The sequence below is a fragment of the Phaethon lepturus genome, unplaced genomic scaffold, assembly GCF_000687285.1.
Source record: "Phaethon lepturus isolate BGI_N335 unplaced genomic scaffold, ASM68728v1 scaffold19859, whole genome shotgun sequence".
Lineage (NCBI taxonomy): Eukaryota > Metazoa > Chordata > Aves > Phaethontiformes > Phaethontidae > Phaethon > Phaethon lepturus.
In genome coordinates this window covers 11,598-25,265 of record NW_010561474.1, presented here as the reverse complement: position 1 = coordinate 25,265, position 13,668 = coordinate 11,598, and the positions used below count along the sequence as shown (strand labels likewise).

Here is a 13,668-nt window from a genome sequence, read left to right as displayed (position 1 = left end):
GTGCACTCCTTCGCCTCTCCCGGCAGAGCACAAGCTGCTGAGCGCCGGCCCCACGGAGCCGTGGTCCATCCGCGAGAAGCTCTGCCTGGCCTCGTCCGTCATGCGGAGCGGGGACCAGAACTGGTAAGGAGCGGGGCGCGACGACGGCCGTGGCCCCGCGCCCGTCTGCCTTCGGGTGTGTGCAGGCACCGGGCTCCCGGGGCAGACCACGGGTTGTGTGCTGTACCGGTGTATGATAGTTCACCGTGCCGGTTCGTAGCTAGCACTACACACTTCCACTTTCTCTGTACTTTCTGTTCACAACAAAGAGGGGGCTATTAAAGATGGAGGTATGAGAGGTGTACCTTGGCAGTCTTTTCACTTCTTTCATAACTACTGTGTAAAAACCAAAAGTGTGTTAATCAGAACAAAGAGTGACATGTTCATAAACTGGAAAAAGTGAGTTGTGGTCAAGAAGGATTTTGATAACAGATTGCCATGCACTGCTTCTGAACTTGTAGCTCTGTTTTGCTGCCTTTGTCCCCTTACCAAAGTAAGGTTTTTGTGGAAATGTAATGGGGTCATCACAAGCTAGAAGCTTGCTTTTCAAAGCAAGGGAGTAAAGCTGTTATTAGGAGTAGGCAAATACTTTTGAGTCCAAGGGCTGTGCTTGAATAATTCAGAGACATAATAACTTCTCGGTAAATTCATTGTATTTATGGGGCTATTCAGTGATGAATGTCAAGACAGGTCAGCATCTTTCCTCTGCATGTTGGTTGGGGAAGAAAGTAAGCTGACGGTGACTCGCTATTTCTGTCCTGTAGGGTCTCAGTCAGCAGAGCTATCAAACCTTTTGCAGAGCCAGGACGCCCACCTGACTGGTTTTCCCAAAAGGTAAGATACTGACATTTGAGTCTTGGAAAAAATGAGTTCTGCATGGGATATGTAAGACAGCTGCCTAAAAGAATGTATTTCTTATTTTAAAAAAGATAACAAAATTAATTTTTAAAGAAATCCATTTTCTTTAAATCAGATTAAATGCTTTTTCTTGTTTCTGAAATCAAATTTGAGCATACAGTACAGTTGGATAAAGTTAAGGAAAAGACAAGGATGACCAAAGACATGAAATAGCTTCCTTATAAGGGGCGGCTAAGTAGGGTAGAACCCTTAACATAGAAAAGAGATGAGTATCAGGAATATGACAGATGCGTGCACAATCAGAAGTGGCATGTTGAGGATGAATAAGGATTAATTGTTCAGTGCTTTGTCCAATACAAGATTTATGGGCTATTAAGTAAGACTAACAGGAGGCAGGTACAAAGCAAACCTAAAGAGATTGTTCTTCACCAGGGATATAATTAAGCTGTGGAATTCCTTGCCCCAGGTATTTGTGGATGCCTGTGTATTTTGGTGTGTCCTGCTGCTTGGGCAAGCACCTGGGACTTTTGTTGTATAAGAGACAAAAAGATATTAAGAGGATCGAGGGAGAAGTTGAGGTTTTTGTGCTGCGTACTGTTTCTGTTAAGCTATGAAACTGGCCTTGATATAATATTATTTTGTCTTCTCCATTGAAATATTTTTGGTTCATGTTCACAGACATAAACATTACAGCTACAGTTTCCCTAATCATGCTTTCTTGTTTTGATTTCTAAGTTGTTAGTTGGGAGTGTCTGTTCTTTAGTTTTGTTTTGAAGATCGGCCTGGGCAATGCTAGAGTAAAAGAGTAAATATGCTTCCTCGCTTTGAGCTACACTAAATTATAGCCATGGGGGAAACTCTGGAGAAGACTGTCAGGTATGTTCATAAAGTGTTAGACATCTGAAGCAGGAGTAAGTGCCCTGTAGGCTTTGTTGGTAGATGTTTGCTGATGCTGACTATTCAGCATCCTCTGACTTACTTTGTTTCTTTTTAGCACTGCGCATCTCAATATTCAGAGCTCTTGGAGACTACGGAGACCCCTAAGTGAGTGCAAAGTCTGAAGCGAGCACAGTCTGCAGCAATTTTGGGTGGGATTGTCAGTTCTTACAGCAAAGCCCTTGGTAGTGCTTCTCCCAAAAGGAATGTACAGGAATGAGGAAATGGAGTTGTGATAGCTGGCTTGGGTGCACAGTAAGATTGGGGTATGGCAGATGGGGGAAATTGGCAAGCCCAAGGTATTTCTTAGAACATGCTTCCCATATCTCCTTATCTTGTCGTCTTTTTTCATAAGACTGAAGTATTTTAGTATTACACGGTTCTAAAACTGGTCACTGTGTACTTGTTAGTGTCTTCCACATGCCCCTACTATTAGTACAGTGCCAGTACTTGGCAGGGTAATTGTGACCTTTTGCCACAGCTCCATTTTTAAGAGTTGCAGTGTGCATTTGGGGACTTAATGCAGCAAAAAGAAACATACATTTGGCTGGAATAAAACACTAGATACTAGTCTTACAGATCAGCAGCTTTACACATAAAATCATCATTCAGATGGGGTAGAAAAAACAGCAGAAGTGAGAAGGGGAAACGTTTTGTATTTGTCTCTATTTTGCAGTGGTTTCTTACAGTTTTCTTCTCAGTGCTATCACTACAGCTTTGTGGTCTCAGATATTTGTCACTTCTAACTCCAGGCATTTTGTTTTGGGGCTTCACATCAAATTAAATTAAAGGCAGGATGTTTAAAAATAGTATATGTGATAGTGCTGAATGATCTTCAGCACTAGAGTTGCAAAGACAAAGGACTTAGTGGCGTTATTGAGGAAAAAAAATAGATGTTTCTTCATGGGTAGTAAGAAGCTTCTCTGAAGTTGAATGATTTTTTTCAGGTTGAGAATTTGCAGTGGGCTTGCATCTTTGATCTACTCCTGAAGTCTTCAACACTGGACACATTTAAGAATTACATAAACTTTTCAGAAAAGATTGTTGGAACATTGTGCTGTGCAATACTATTTAAGGGAAATTGGAAGAGGAGGTTGTTTGTTGTTTGGGGTTTTTTGTGCATGTGTGTGTGTCAGGAATGACAGACAGCAGTGACTGATGAAAGGAGAAATGGGATTTTCTGTGTTTCATGCCTGAACTGTTTTGTTTTTTCTCCTATAGGAGGAAGCGTGGTGAGAAGGGGGAAGTTGTAGAAACTGTGGAAGATGTTATTGTGCGGAAACTGACTGCAGAACGAGTTGAGGAGCTGAAGAAAATGATTAAAGAAACACAGGAGAAATACAGGTATGTGACAGAGGGATGAAGCTGTGGTGCACCTGAGAGTCTTGTCTTGAAAAAGTGGCCTAAGTGGGATGATGCTTGCGGTGAAAATGCCTCTTAGGGAGTATTGTTCAGTGATAAGTAAGTAAAAAGATGTTCTGATTACAGGCAACTCAAGAAGGATGCAGAGCTGATCCAGGCCGGACACATGGATAACAGACTGGAGGAGCTGTGCAATGAGATTATGATGTGGGTTATTTAATTATTTCCATGTCATGCTTGCTTCTGAGATTGTAGTTCCCTGACACTGTGTGTTTGTCAGGCATCTCTTGCTCCACATACTTCGGGTTAAGAGGAATGGGGCAGCTAGGCAGACACTTTGGCCTCTGAGGGTGGACCTGGTTTTGATTGGGGGCCATGAGCTTGTGTGAAACATCATTTGGAGTTTCTCAGTAAAGGGAGTGGTGGTGGCTTGCAACATCATACTTGCCTCCTCTGGTTTGATAATGAGCTGGAAGTGAAATTTCCTGCCAAGTGTGTCGTTCTCTGACTGGCCTCTGACTCTGCTTCCCTCAGAGGATTTGAGCTTGAGTGCACAGAGGCAGGTCATTGTTGTTTGGAGATAATGGGGTGGGTGTCACTAAGCTGATTGCAGAGGAGGAACTAAGGAGAACTAGTGGGGCACTCTGTGACAGTAGGTGTTGGTTCTGTATACAGAAAGAAAAAAATGGAGGAGGAAGAGGCAGAAGTCAAGAGGAAGGCTACAGATGCTGCTTATCAGGGTAAGCTAGAAATGAGCTTCCTTACTTCTCCTCAGAGGGAGATGCATATATTCCTAAGAACATTTGGGAAATAAGTCTTGTTAAGACCTGTTGAGGAGGAATTCCTTGACCCTAGAGTTGGAGAGAAAGGCTATATTCTCTTTCCAGCAAAAAGCAGACATGTCTGAGAAAGGAACAAATTCTGTAAAAAAAGGTGTGTCTAAGAGGAAGTAGGATTAGCAAGGAGGTCTCTGTTAGAAAGTCAGGCTTTTCACCCCTTTAGTTTTCCCTCTAGTTTTACTATTGTCTGAAGATAAAAGGAAGAGAGATTTGTTCTGAATGTTTAATTCATTTATAATTCTTGGGGCAATTCGCTGAACTAACCTGTCAATGGTGGGAGGTGGTGAATACCCAAGTGCATTACCCAATGCTGGTATTCTTTGTGAGCTGAGCCTAGTCTGGTGCAAGAAATTCCTACAATATAAATTGTTTTCTTAGGGTTCTTTAGGATAAAGTCAGAGGTAACTGTCAGGGCCTGTCCAACATGGAGTCATGGAATCTCACTTCTTTTTCCTGTTCTCTTCCAGCTCGTCAGGCCATTAAGAATCCGCCACGACGATTAACAGGTGTGATGGTTCGCTCCCCTGCAGGCTCAACCTCCCCAGGGGGAGACTATGCTCTGGGAGATCTGTCTCAGCCCGCTGTGGATGAGGCCAGTCCAGGGGTAAGGATCCTTCTCACGGTAAGAGGGAAAGATCAGCTTAGGACATGGGGCTCTGCATCCACCATGGAACAGGAGCCTGGGGAGAAGCCCTTGCCTCGTTTTGCAGACGTTCCGCTGTGGTAGTGCTGCAGTGTGGTTGATGTACAGTGCTGCTCAAGATATGTGTCCTCTTTCATGTCTGTGATGATCAGGTGCCTGGATCAAAGGCTGTGTAGGGGCATCAGTGGGTTGGCCAGGCAGTCTTCTGTGTGTGCCTGGGAAGTGGCACTAGAGGGCAGGGAAAGGGCAAAAGCATATGCCTGGAGTAGGTGTAGCGAGTGAATGGAGTAGGTGTCTGTGGTGTGCTGGATCAATGCTCTTGGGGGAAGGAGCAAGTGGGGCTAGTCCGTGTGGTGGAGTGTGGCTTTGAACAGTGTGGTTTTTCTCTTTCTCAGGTCACTCCAGGGACATTGCCCAGCACCCCAGTTGCCTCCTTCATTGGAATCCCTGACACCCCTCCAGGCTCTGCTCCCCTGGATGCCCCCATGACCCCAGTCACTGATGATTCACCCCAGAAAAAGATGCTAGGACAAAAAGCAACTCCGCCTCCTTCCCCTCTGCTCTCAGAGCTGCTGAAGAAGGGCAGTCTCCTGCCCACAAGCCCCAGGCTGGTATGGAGCTCTCTGCTCATATATGCAAGCACACAAACAATTTGCTCCAGACTCTCCCGCTGAAAAAGGGGGAGCTGCAAATGCTTTTTAAAAACATACAGGTTTTGTGGAAGTCCCAACAGAAGTGATATCTGAGAGATATAATTACCCCTGTGAGCCACAGAGGTGGGACTGTTTCCTGGCAGTACTGTGGGTGCAGGACTGCAGGGATTGTTCAGCACATAGGACTGGCTATCTTCCCTCAGTCATAAGGAGTTGGAGTTGCAGGTTTTGCTAGAGGAAGTTGTTCTCCCCGGGGGAGGGGGTGTGTTAGTCAGCATTATCCTGCTCAGTCTCCATGGAGGTGTTCTTGGTGATTTCTACTTTGGGTTCACAGTTCTTTACACCTTGGCAGGAAGTTGAGTTTCAATATTTGTAATGAGTCTTAGCATAGGAGTAGAGAGTGCTTTAATGGTGTTTATGGCCAATATTGCAGTGCTTCAGTCTTCTCATAGTTGTAGACAGTTGTTAAAATCACTGTGGTGACAAGGCATTTTGATCCTTCTGGTGCTGGTGACTGTGGAAGTCTTAGGAGGGTGACCATTGCTGACACTGTTCAGAGCCCCATCTGAAAATAGCAGCTGTCAGCCTGCCCATGGCATGAATTCCCTGTGTTAGTGCTTGTGTGATGGAATAGGTGTATTGCTGTTGACTTTCTTTTTTTTTTAATAGTCAGATTTGGGGTCTTTTCTCTTTGTTAGCTTGGGGTAAATGTTCCATGAGTTCTATGTTTGCGGGGTGCAATGTAACATAGGGTGGAGCAAAGAAAGATAATGGCTGCAGAAGACTGGGTTTTCTTTGTATCGTCAAGACTGTTTTAAGTCTGCTTCAAGGTCTGTCATAGATTTACTGTGTGACCTTGATAGGGTTACTTTCCATCTTGGTGCTTCAGTTTCCCTCAACTCAAAATAAGGGATAATTCCATGCCAACTCGGGGGGTAGAGAGACTGGTATCTGTAAAGGATTGTGAGATCCTTGAACAGGGGAACTAAGGTAGGGAAAATTATGTATTTGGCCTAACTTCAAAGGAAGGTGGCACTGCAGCTGTATCGCAGCTGAAGAACAATGACTGGTTTCAGCCTGTCATGTGATGCACTTGCATAAACAGGCCTCAGACAGGGACTAGACTGGACAAAAAGTGCAGAAGAAGTGCTGAGACAGCAAATGATGATGGACATATTCATGGAGGTGCATATCTGGCAGAGAATCACTGATGTCACGGTATCTCCAAGAACTTCAGTTGTGTCCTCCTTTGGCAGGTCGGTGAAAATGAAATGGCAGTGGCTTCTGGTCACATGAACAGCTCAGGAGTCCTGCTGGAGGTAGGAAGCGTCCTTCCAGTGCTGCACAGTGGGGAAATGCAGTCGGCACCTGGTGCTGTCCCTGCATCTCCTGCTGCTTCAGGTAACTCAGGACTCTCCCTATACAGTTCTCCCTTCAGATGTACCTTCAGACTGTTCTATGAATTCTCTTTGGAGAGAGATGAAGGACATCTAGCCTGGGTGATTTTGAGGCTGCTTTATGAGTTGTATTCCTATTCTGTATTCCCCCTGTCCTTCTCACCCCTACTTTTTTTTTAAGAAGACTCTAATCCTTACAGAAAAAAAGAGTGCCTTGATCTAAAATGACTGAAACAATTAGACTTTATTCAATCCTGGTCTGAGCAGTCTAGTTTTCTGGTTTTGACACTGGCTAATACCAGGCATTTCAGTGTAGAAAGAAAGGGGTGACAGGGAGTTGGGGAAAAATTGGTATGGTATTTCATTCATGATGTGTTTAACTGCAGCTCCCTGTGAATCTGGAGAACTCATGTCTTACCTCTGCTTTAGCTTAGAGGTCTGTTGAGGATTAGATTGCAGTGGACTCTGAGCTCCAGAGTAAGTTCCACAGAGCAGGTGGTGAGAGGGACAGTGCAAGAGTCTTTGCGTTGGGCCCTGTCAGAAGGTGAAGTTTCTTCTCAGCTCATGCTAACCAGTGGTTTAGTCACATTGTCTGCAACTGAGGACTTATCCCATTTGTTCATATATAATTCCATATGAATAATCTGACTTTTCTTATCCACATCTGTTCTTTAAGACCTGTTAATTTGGTCCAGACAGTTCAGTAAATTCAGACTGGAAGTTACAGCTAGGATGAGTGGCAACCTTTGATATAAGAGGAATTCTCTAGGAGAGACCTGCAAAGAGATCCCCTCTGCTCCCTTCCAGCTCCTGTGGTGACTGTTTGTCTTGGCTTACCTTGTGTGGCTCTCTCAGCACTGTTTTTCAGATTTCCCGTAATTATATTGGGATGAGCCTTTGGAAGGGCATCTCTCTGCATGTGTGGCTTAGCCTGTCCAGCCCTTACATTGAACACAGTGTCCCATAGTCTGCATGATTCTGTCTCAGACTGCACATACAAAGGAGTCATGCATTTTTGGTGCAGGTTCTCTGTATAGCTTTTGGGACTGTTTTTAGGTACCTCTCGGTGTCTTTTCCCAGAAGCAGCCACCAGACAGTGAAGAGCCCAGTGGTGGCTTTGTGGACTTCAGTGGTGGCTGCTTCTTGCTCATGTGCTTTTCCCTTCTACTCTCTGTTAGGTGCTCCTACGCTTTCCCGGCTTTTAGAAGCTGGTCCTGCACAGTTCACCTCACCTCTTGCTTCCTTCTCCGCTGTTGCCAGCGAACCTCCAGCTAAGCTCCTGCCACCCCCCGTAGAGCCTGTGTCCCAGGCAACCATTGTCATGATGCCCACGCTGTCAGCACCATCCGTTGTGCCACCAGCTACAGCTCCAGAAAGCATAGCCACAGGTGCGTTCCTGAACTACGCACTCATGGGTCATGCACTGCTGGAAAGCAGAACTTCCCTTGGGATCAGCACCCAGCATGCTCTCAGCTGGCCTTTTATCACCTCAGACTCGCCATCCTCGCTGAAAGGATGGTTACAGCTGAGTTCTGAAGAAAACAGATGGTTTTAAAACAGGATTTGCTGGGTGGGGGTGGGGGTGCTAATGGGTATGTTGCTGGACTGTGGTTCAAGGGCCGGAATCTCACTTTCTCTCTACTGTGGGAAAGCAAACCCATATTTGTCCTTTATATTTCTAAGCCATGCTCTTGTGGGTGGACCTGGGATACTTGCGGGTTGGTGCTTGGTCTTGTCCACTGCAGTATTTGTTTATGTGGGCTTGACTTCTCCAGATTGGTCTCTGATTGTCACTCTCGTCCTTGTGCAGTGAGCCAGCCAGAAGCCTGTGTTGCCATGGAGGCAGTGGCTGATTCCCATACTGTGACAGTATCCATGGACAGCAGTGAAATATCCATGATCATTGATTCCATCAAGAAAGAGTGCCTGGGTTCTGGGGCTGGCAGCACTGCAGGGTCTTCCAAAGATCACTGCATGGATGGGAAAGAAGACCTGGATTTAGCTGAGAAAATGGATATTGCAGTGTCCTACACAGGGGAAGAGTTGGACTTCGATACTGTTGGAAATATTATAGCCATCATTGAGGACAAGGTAAATAGACAAAGCGGAGTGCCAGTGCCTTTTGCTCCACATCCAGTTAGGTTAATCTCAAGTGATTACTGTTAACCAATTTAGTTAGTTTAAACAAGCAAGATGTAGCTATTCCAAAATGCACATTCTCACCATGGTTACCCAAATCAATAGGAAATGATGCTATGACACTGCTGCTGCTAGTCTACCACATTTAGCCTGGTGCTCCTCTTCAGAGTGCAGAAAGAAATCTCTTTCTTCCTCATGTTGGGTAGGGTTTGGGTCACATCTCTGGCAGACAAAGTGTGCTGCTGGCAGCACACTTTCCAGGAGTCTGGATGTCTGAAACTGAAGCTCCACAGGAGACTCTGCAGGGAGTGATAGGAATCTGTCTGTGAAAGGCAATTTTATAAACCCAGTACACTGGGTTTTCCACAATTGTCTCATTACCAAATAACCTGAACTTTTTTAAATCCCTCTTTCTGACCTTGGCCTGCACTGCTCTGTGTTTGTTTTGACAATAAAGGTAGATGACCACCCTGAAGTCCTGGATGCAGCAGTTGTTGAAGCTGCTCTGTCTTCTTTCTGTGAAGATACTGATGACCCTCAGACTCTGCCTGGCCCATGGGAACATTCAATTCATCAGGAGCACGAGAAGCAGGCCCAGATACCCCAAGTGTCTGTGACTGTGAAGCAGGAGAGACTGGAGTGTGAGGAGCCAGAGGCAAAGGGAATTCGAGACCTAATAGGCATTGGAGACCTGGGATCAGAAATAAAGACAGAACCTGCAGAGCAGGAGCAGAATCAGCTGGTCCCTGAGGAAACCATACCAGCAAGTGCAAGAGTGACAGAAACAGCAGAGCTTAGAAGTCAAGAGGTAGAAGAGGATCAAAGAGCAGCTGTAGCAGCAGGAGAGTCTTCTGAAATTGAGATAGAATCGGCCAAGGGAGAAGATGCAGTGCACAATACAGTGAAGACAGAGGTATGTGAGCAAAGCAGCTGTCTGAAACCGGTGTGGGGAAAGAGAGGAGCAGTTGTGGCAGGTAGGAGAGAAGTTTAGAGGAAGGATGACTGCTGGGTTGAAGGTCACCCTTCAATGAATGTGATTGACTGTTTTCTTGGGAGCTATGCTGCTGATCTGTTCGATCTGCAGAGAAGCTCTCTGTTTTAGGCAGTACCTTTATGTATCTCCCCCCCGCCCATGTGCAGAAGTGCTGTTGGGAAGGTGCTTAGTGAACTTTATTGCCTTGAGTTAGGTTAGGGTGAGTGAGATGTGCCCACACCTTCACTGAAGTAAGCTGACACAAACATCTAGATTTGTGCATTTCTCTTCCCTCCAGACCCCACCTGATGATGATTCATCCCCTCCACAAGTCCCAAATGTGAGTGAAGACTCCTCACAGGCTGATGTTCAGCACAAATTTGAGCTGTCAGGTAACTTAATTCAGCTAGGAAATCTTTTACATGCAACATTATTAGCTGGATAGTTGTCAGTGATCTGGTTCAGGCTTTTTGGGGAGGAGGGAGAAAAGAAGATGTGTAGGAACAGTGGTAATTACTATAGGACAGTAGGCATTGGTGCAGGAGCTTTTGTAGGAAAGACTGATTTGGAGAATCAACCTTTCTGCTTCTTTTCCTTTCACAGAGTCAATGAAGGAGGAGGCCCAAGCCCTGTTTAGGAGTCAGATGAAGGTAATTCTGGATTGGTTGTAGTCATCTTGGGTTTATTAGTAACGTCTCACTGCTGCTGCTTCCTGGCTCCCATCTGCTGAAAAGCAAAACTTGCACTCAGCTTTCTGCACTGAGAAGGGGGCAGTCTGCAGTTGGAGCTAAAGGGGAGCTTGCTTCAGGCAGGTATGTGTGTTTCTGTGTTTGCCCGAGGGGGAGACAGGGCAGGATAGGGTGACTAGGATTTTGTAGAAGTGCCTGTACAGTTGTCAGCAGCCATGGCAAGAAAATCACTTTGCTTGCTGAACCATAGTTGCTTTGGAGATTCTGAGTTGCTGCTGTAACTGGCTCTGCAGGCTCATGAACTGTATGTTTCAGGATGGGCAGGGTGAAGAGGATGATGAGGATGGTGCCAGTGAGGCTGCCAGTTTGGAGGAACCCAAAGAAGAAGATCAGGGTGAGGGATATCTATCAGAGATGGATAACGAACCCCCTGTGAGCGAGAGCGATGATGGCTTCAGTGTGCATAATGCACCTTTACAGTCTCACACGCTAGCCGACTCCATCCCCAGCAGCCCAGCCTCCTCGCAGTTGTGAGTATCAGTGAAGCTCTCAGGCGTGCAGGTGCAAATCCCAGGCTATTTTGTGGAGGGAGCGTAGGATTCTCATTTCTGTTTTGCTGACTGACTGGTTATGAAGGGGGAATTTGTTGATCATTTGTGTGGTTCTCCTTTCTTACAAGTGCAAGTGTGCAGACAGCACCATAGTACCTGGTCCCATATTTTTCTTTCTGTCTTTGGCATGGATTAGCATAGGCATGTCAAAGGCAAAATAAAACGTAAGGTGTCTTCTCCGAGGCAGTATGCAGGCTCCTGAAGGAAGTCCTATTCTTTTCTTCCCAGCTCAGTGTGCAGTGAGGACCAGGAAGCAATACAGGCCCAGAAGATCTGGAAGAAAGCCATCATGCTAGTTTGGAGAGCAGCAGCTAATCACAGGTGAGTTTGCCTTGAGAACTGGCAGAAAGAAGTGACTAATCTTGGACAAGTTTCCACTCTCCCATCTCGGGGGCTCATCTGCCTTGGTACTGGGAGATGATGAATCATGTTGTTACTGGTAGCAGATAAATAAACATGAGAGCTTGAAACAAATATTTACCAGCAACGACAAGGCACTAAGTGGACTATCCTCTCTGCAGGTATGCCAATGTCTTCCTACAGCCTGTAACTGACGATATAGCACCAGGCTACCACAGTATTGTGCAGAGGTGAGTCTCAGCAGCCTTCTATCATTAGAACTCTGTATATTTGCATATTTGTGTAAGGATTTCTGGCAGGAGCGATGTCGGTTTTGGCTGCCATGCAGATTGCAAGACTTGGAAAACTATTTTTTTCTGGCATGATTCAGTCAGAAACAGGTTTCTGCAAGAAAAGGGTCATTTTCAGTAACAGATACATGTCTTTACACAGCCCTGTCTTTGAATGAAGTACACTGGCTTACACAGAACGTTTTTTATCAGTAAAGTGGTATGTGACTGATCTGCTTCTCCCAGTTTCTATCCACGGGTCGTATTTAATCTTTGAAATGTCAAAGACCTGTCTTCTTTAATCAGCATTTTTTACTGTCCCAGATAGTGGACTCTTCTGGAAGAATTACCAGAATCCCCTGCTAGCTCCTGAAATCTCTCCTAAACAGCTCAGTGGCTGCAGCTCTAGCTCCTTAGTGTCCCCTTCAGTGATGCCTGGAGAAGGCAAATGCATCTCCTCAGGGATCTGTCACGACATTGTTACCAGTGATGGTAACTGCTGGACAGCTTGTGTCTTCTGACCCAAGGCCTTGGTACTTGGGAACACAATCTGTGTAGGGGAGAACCTATCTGGCTAAATTAAATAGACGGCCTAACTAGACATGTTACAGACCCAGGGCTGTTCGCAAGGGTGGGGGAAGAGTTAAATATTTCTGTTGCTATTTTGGCTGCATTTCTTTCATAGGCCAATGGATTTATCTACCATCAAAAAGAACATTGAGAATGGACTGATACGAACCACAGCTGAGTTCCAGCGTGATATTATGCTGATGTTTCAAAATGCAGTTATGTACAACAGCTCTGACCATGATGTGTACCACATGGCTGTGGAGATGCAGCGAGATGTCTTGGAGCAGATCCAGGTAAAGTACTGAGCTGAGGCCAGTGCAGGACCAGAGCATCTCTCTTGGTCCATAGGTATGGGAAAGACTTCTGGATCTTAAGACCACAGTTTCCCTCACAGTGTCTTTGAATGAAGTAGTCCCATCTTTCCCTGCATCTCTCTTGTGATAGCTCAAACGTTTGTGGTGAACTAGGTTGTGGATAAGTCAAAACTAACACAGCAAAATGTTTTTCAGATTCAGCCCAGACCAATTTCAAATCTAGTTTCCTTCAGGGAATGCTTAGGCCAGCAAGAACGAGGGTGTGGTTCAGGAACAGAAACAAGCAACAAGAGTGGTGAATGACAGGGGATGCGATTGCTTCTTTTGGTGGTTGTGCTTGTTTATACTGGTAGAAAGTGTACATGAATCTGTCCTGTGAATATATGCCATTTAAAATTTCTTATGAAGTAGAATGTCATGGATGGCAGAGCTAACAGAGTTTGAACTGGGGTTTTATAGTTCCTCAGGACTTGTGGCTTCTGAGGTAAATGGGGGAGCTTATTCTGAGCAGCAGACAAGGAACTGAAACTGGCTCTGACCCAATCATTCCCAGCCTGTGGTTTGTGATAGTTAACTTACACACACTAACTGAGCTTGTTTTGCCTGAGAATCTTAACAGAGTGTGGTTTTCTTGCAGCAATTTCTGGCCACACAACTGATCATGCAAACATCAGAGTCAGGGATCAGTGCAAAGAGCCTGCGTGGGCGAGACTCCACTCGCAAGCAAGATGCTTCGGAGAAGGTGAGAATACTGCACCCTGTGGAAGGGCACTTGGTATCTCTTGAAGAATGCCAAGATACTGCATGAAGTTCCCATACAAAAGATAGGCAGAATATTTTTTAGACTGCAATAACTCCAGCATCTTTATGTGAACAATTTTTCTCTAAATGTGTTCATTGGTTAGATTTCAGCGCTGGAGCTGTATATGATCGCAGAGGCAGGTCTCATGAGTTTTTTCTGTAATCCAAATAGTTCTATTCCCTGTTTTTAAAAACAGGTGATGAAAACTGTAGGG

At 45.4% G+C, this 13,668-nt stretch overlaps 1 protein-coding gene across 1 annotated transcript in view; it reads left to right on the top strand.

Moving 5' to 3' along the window:
* Positions 1–27: 27 nt before the first annotated feature.
* Positions 28–13,668, top strand: part of BRD8 (bromodomain containing 8) — a 15,786-nt gene continuing 2,145 nt past the window's right edge. Inside the window, exons 1-19 of the mRNA XM_010294024.1 lie at positions 28–123; positions 804–873; positions 1,892–1,941; positions 3,055–3,177; positions 3,322–3,402; positions 3,871–3,935; positions 4,502–4,638; positions 5,073–5,288; positions 6,587–6,731; positions 8,023–8,115; positions 8,538–8,818; positions 9,324–9,779; positions 10,138–10,231; positions 10,443–10,489; positions 10,844–11,058; positions 11,368–11,460; positions 11,661–11,729; positions 12,454–12,631; positions 13,290–13,394. Coding sequence (XP_010292326.1) covers positions 101–123; positions 804–873; positions 1,892–1,941; positions 3,055–3,177; positions 3,322–3,402; positions 3,871–3,935; positions 4,502–4,638; positions 5,073–5,288; positions 6,587–6,731; positions 8,023–8,115; positions 8,538–8,818; positions 9,324–9,779; positions 10,138–10,231; positions 10,443–10,489; positions 10,844–11,058; positions 11,368–11,460; positions 11,661–11,729; positions 12,454–12,631; positions 13,290–13,394 — 2,541 coding nt within the window. The 5' untranslated portion in view covers positions 28–100. The remainder of the gene's footprint in view (positions 124–803; positions 874–1,891; positions 1,942–3,054; positions 3,178–3,321; positions 3,403–3,870; positions 3,936–4,501; positions 4,639–5,072; positions 5,289–6,586; positions 6,732–8,022; positions 8,116–8,537; positions 8,819–9,323; positions 9,780–10,137; positions 10,232–10,442; positions 10,490–10,843; positions 11,059–11,367; positions 11,461–11,660; positions 11,730–12,453; positions 12,632–13,289; positions 13,395–13,668) is intronic.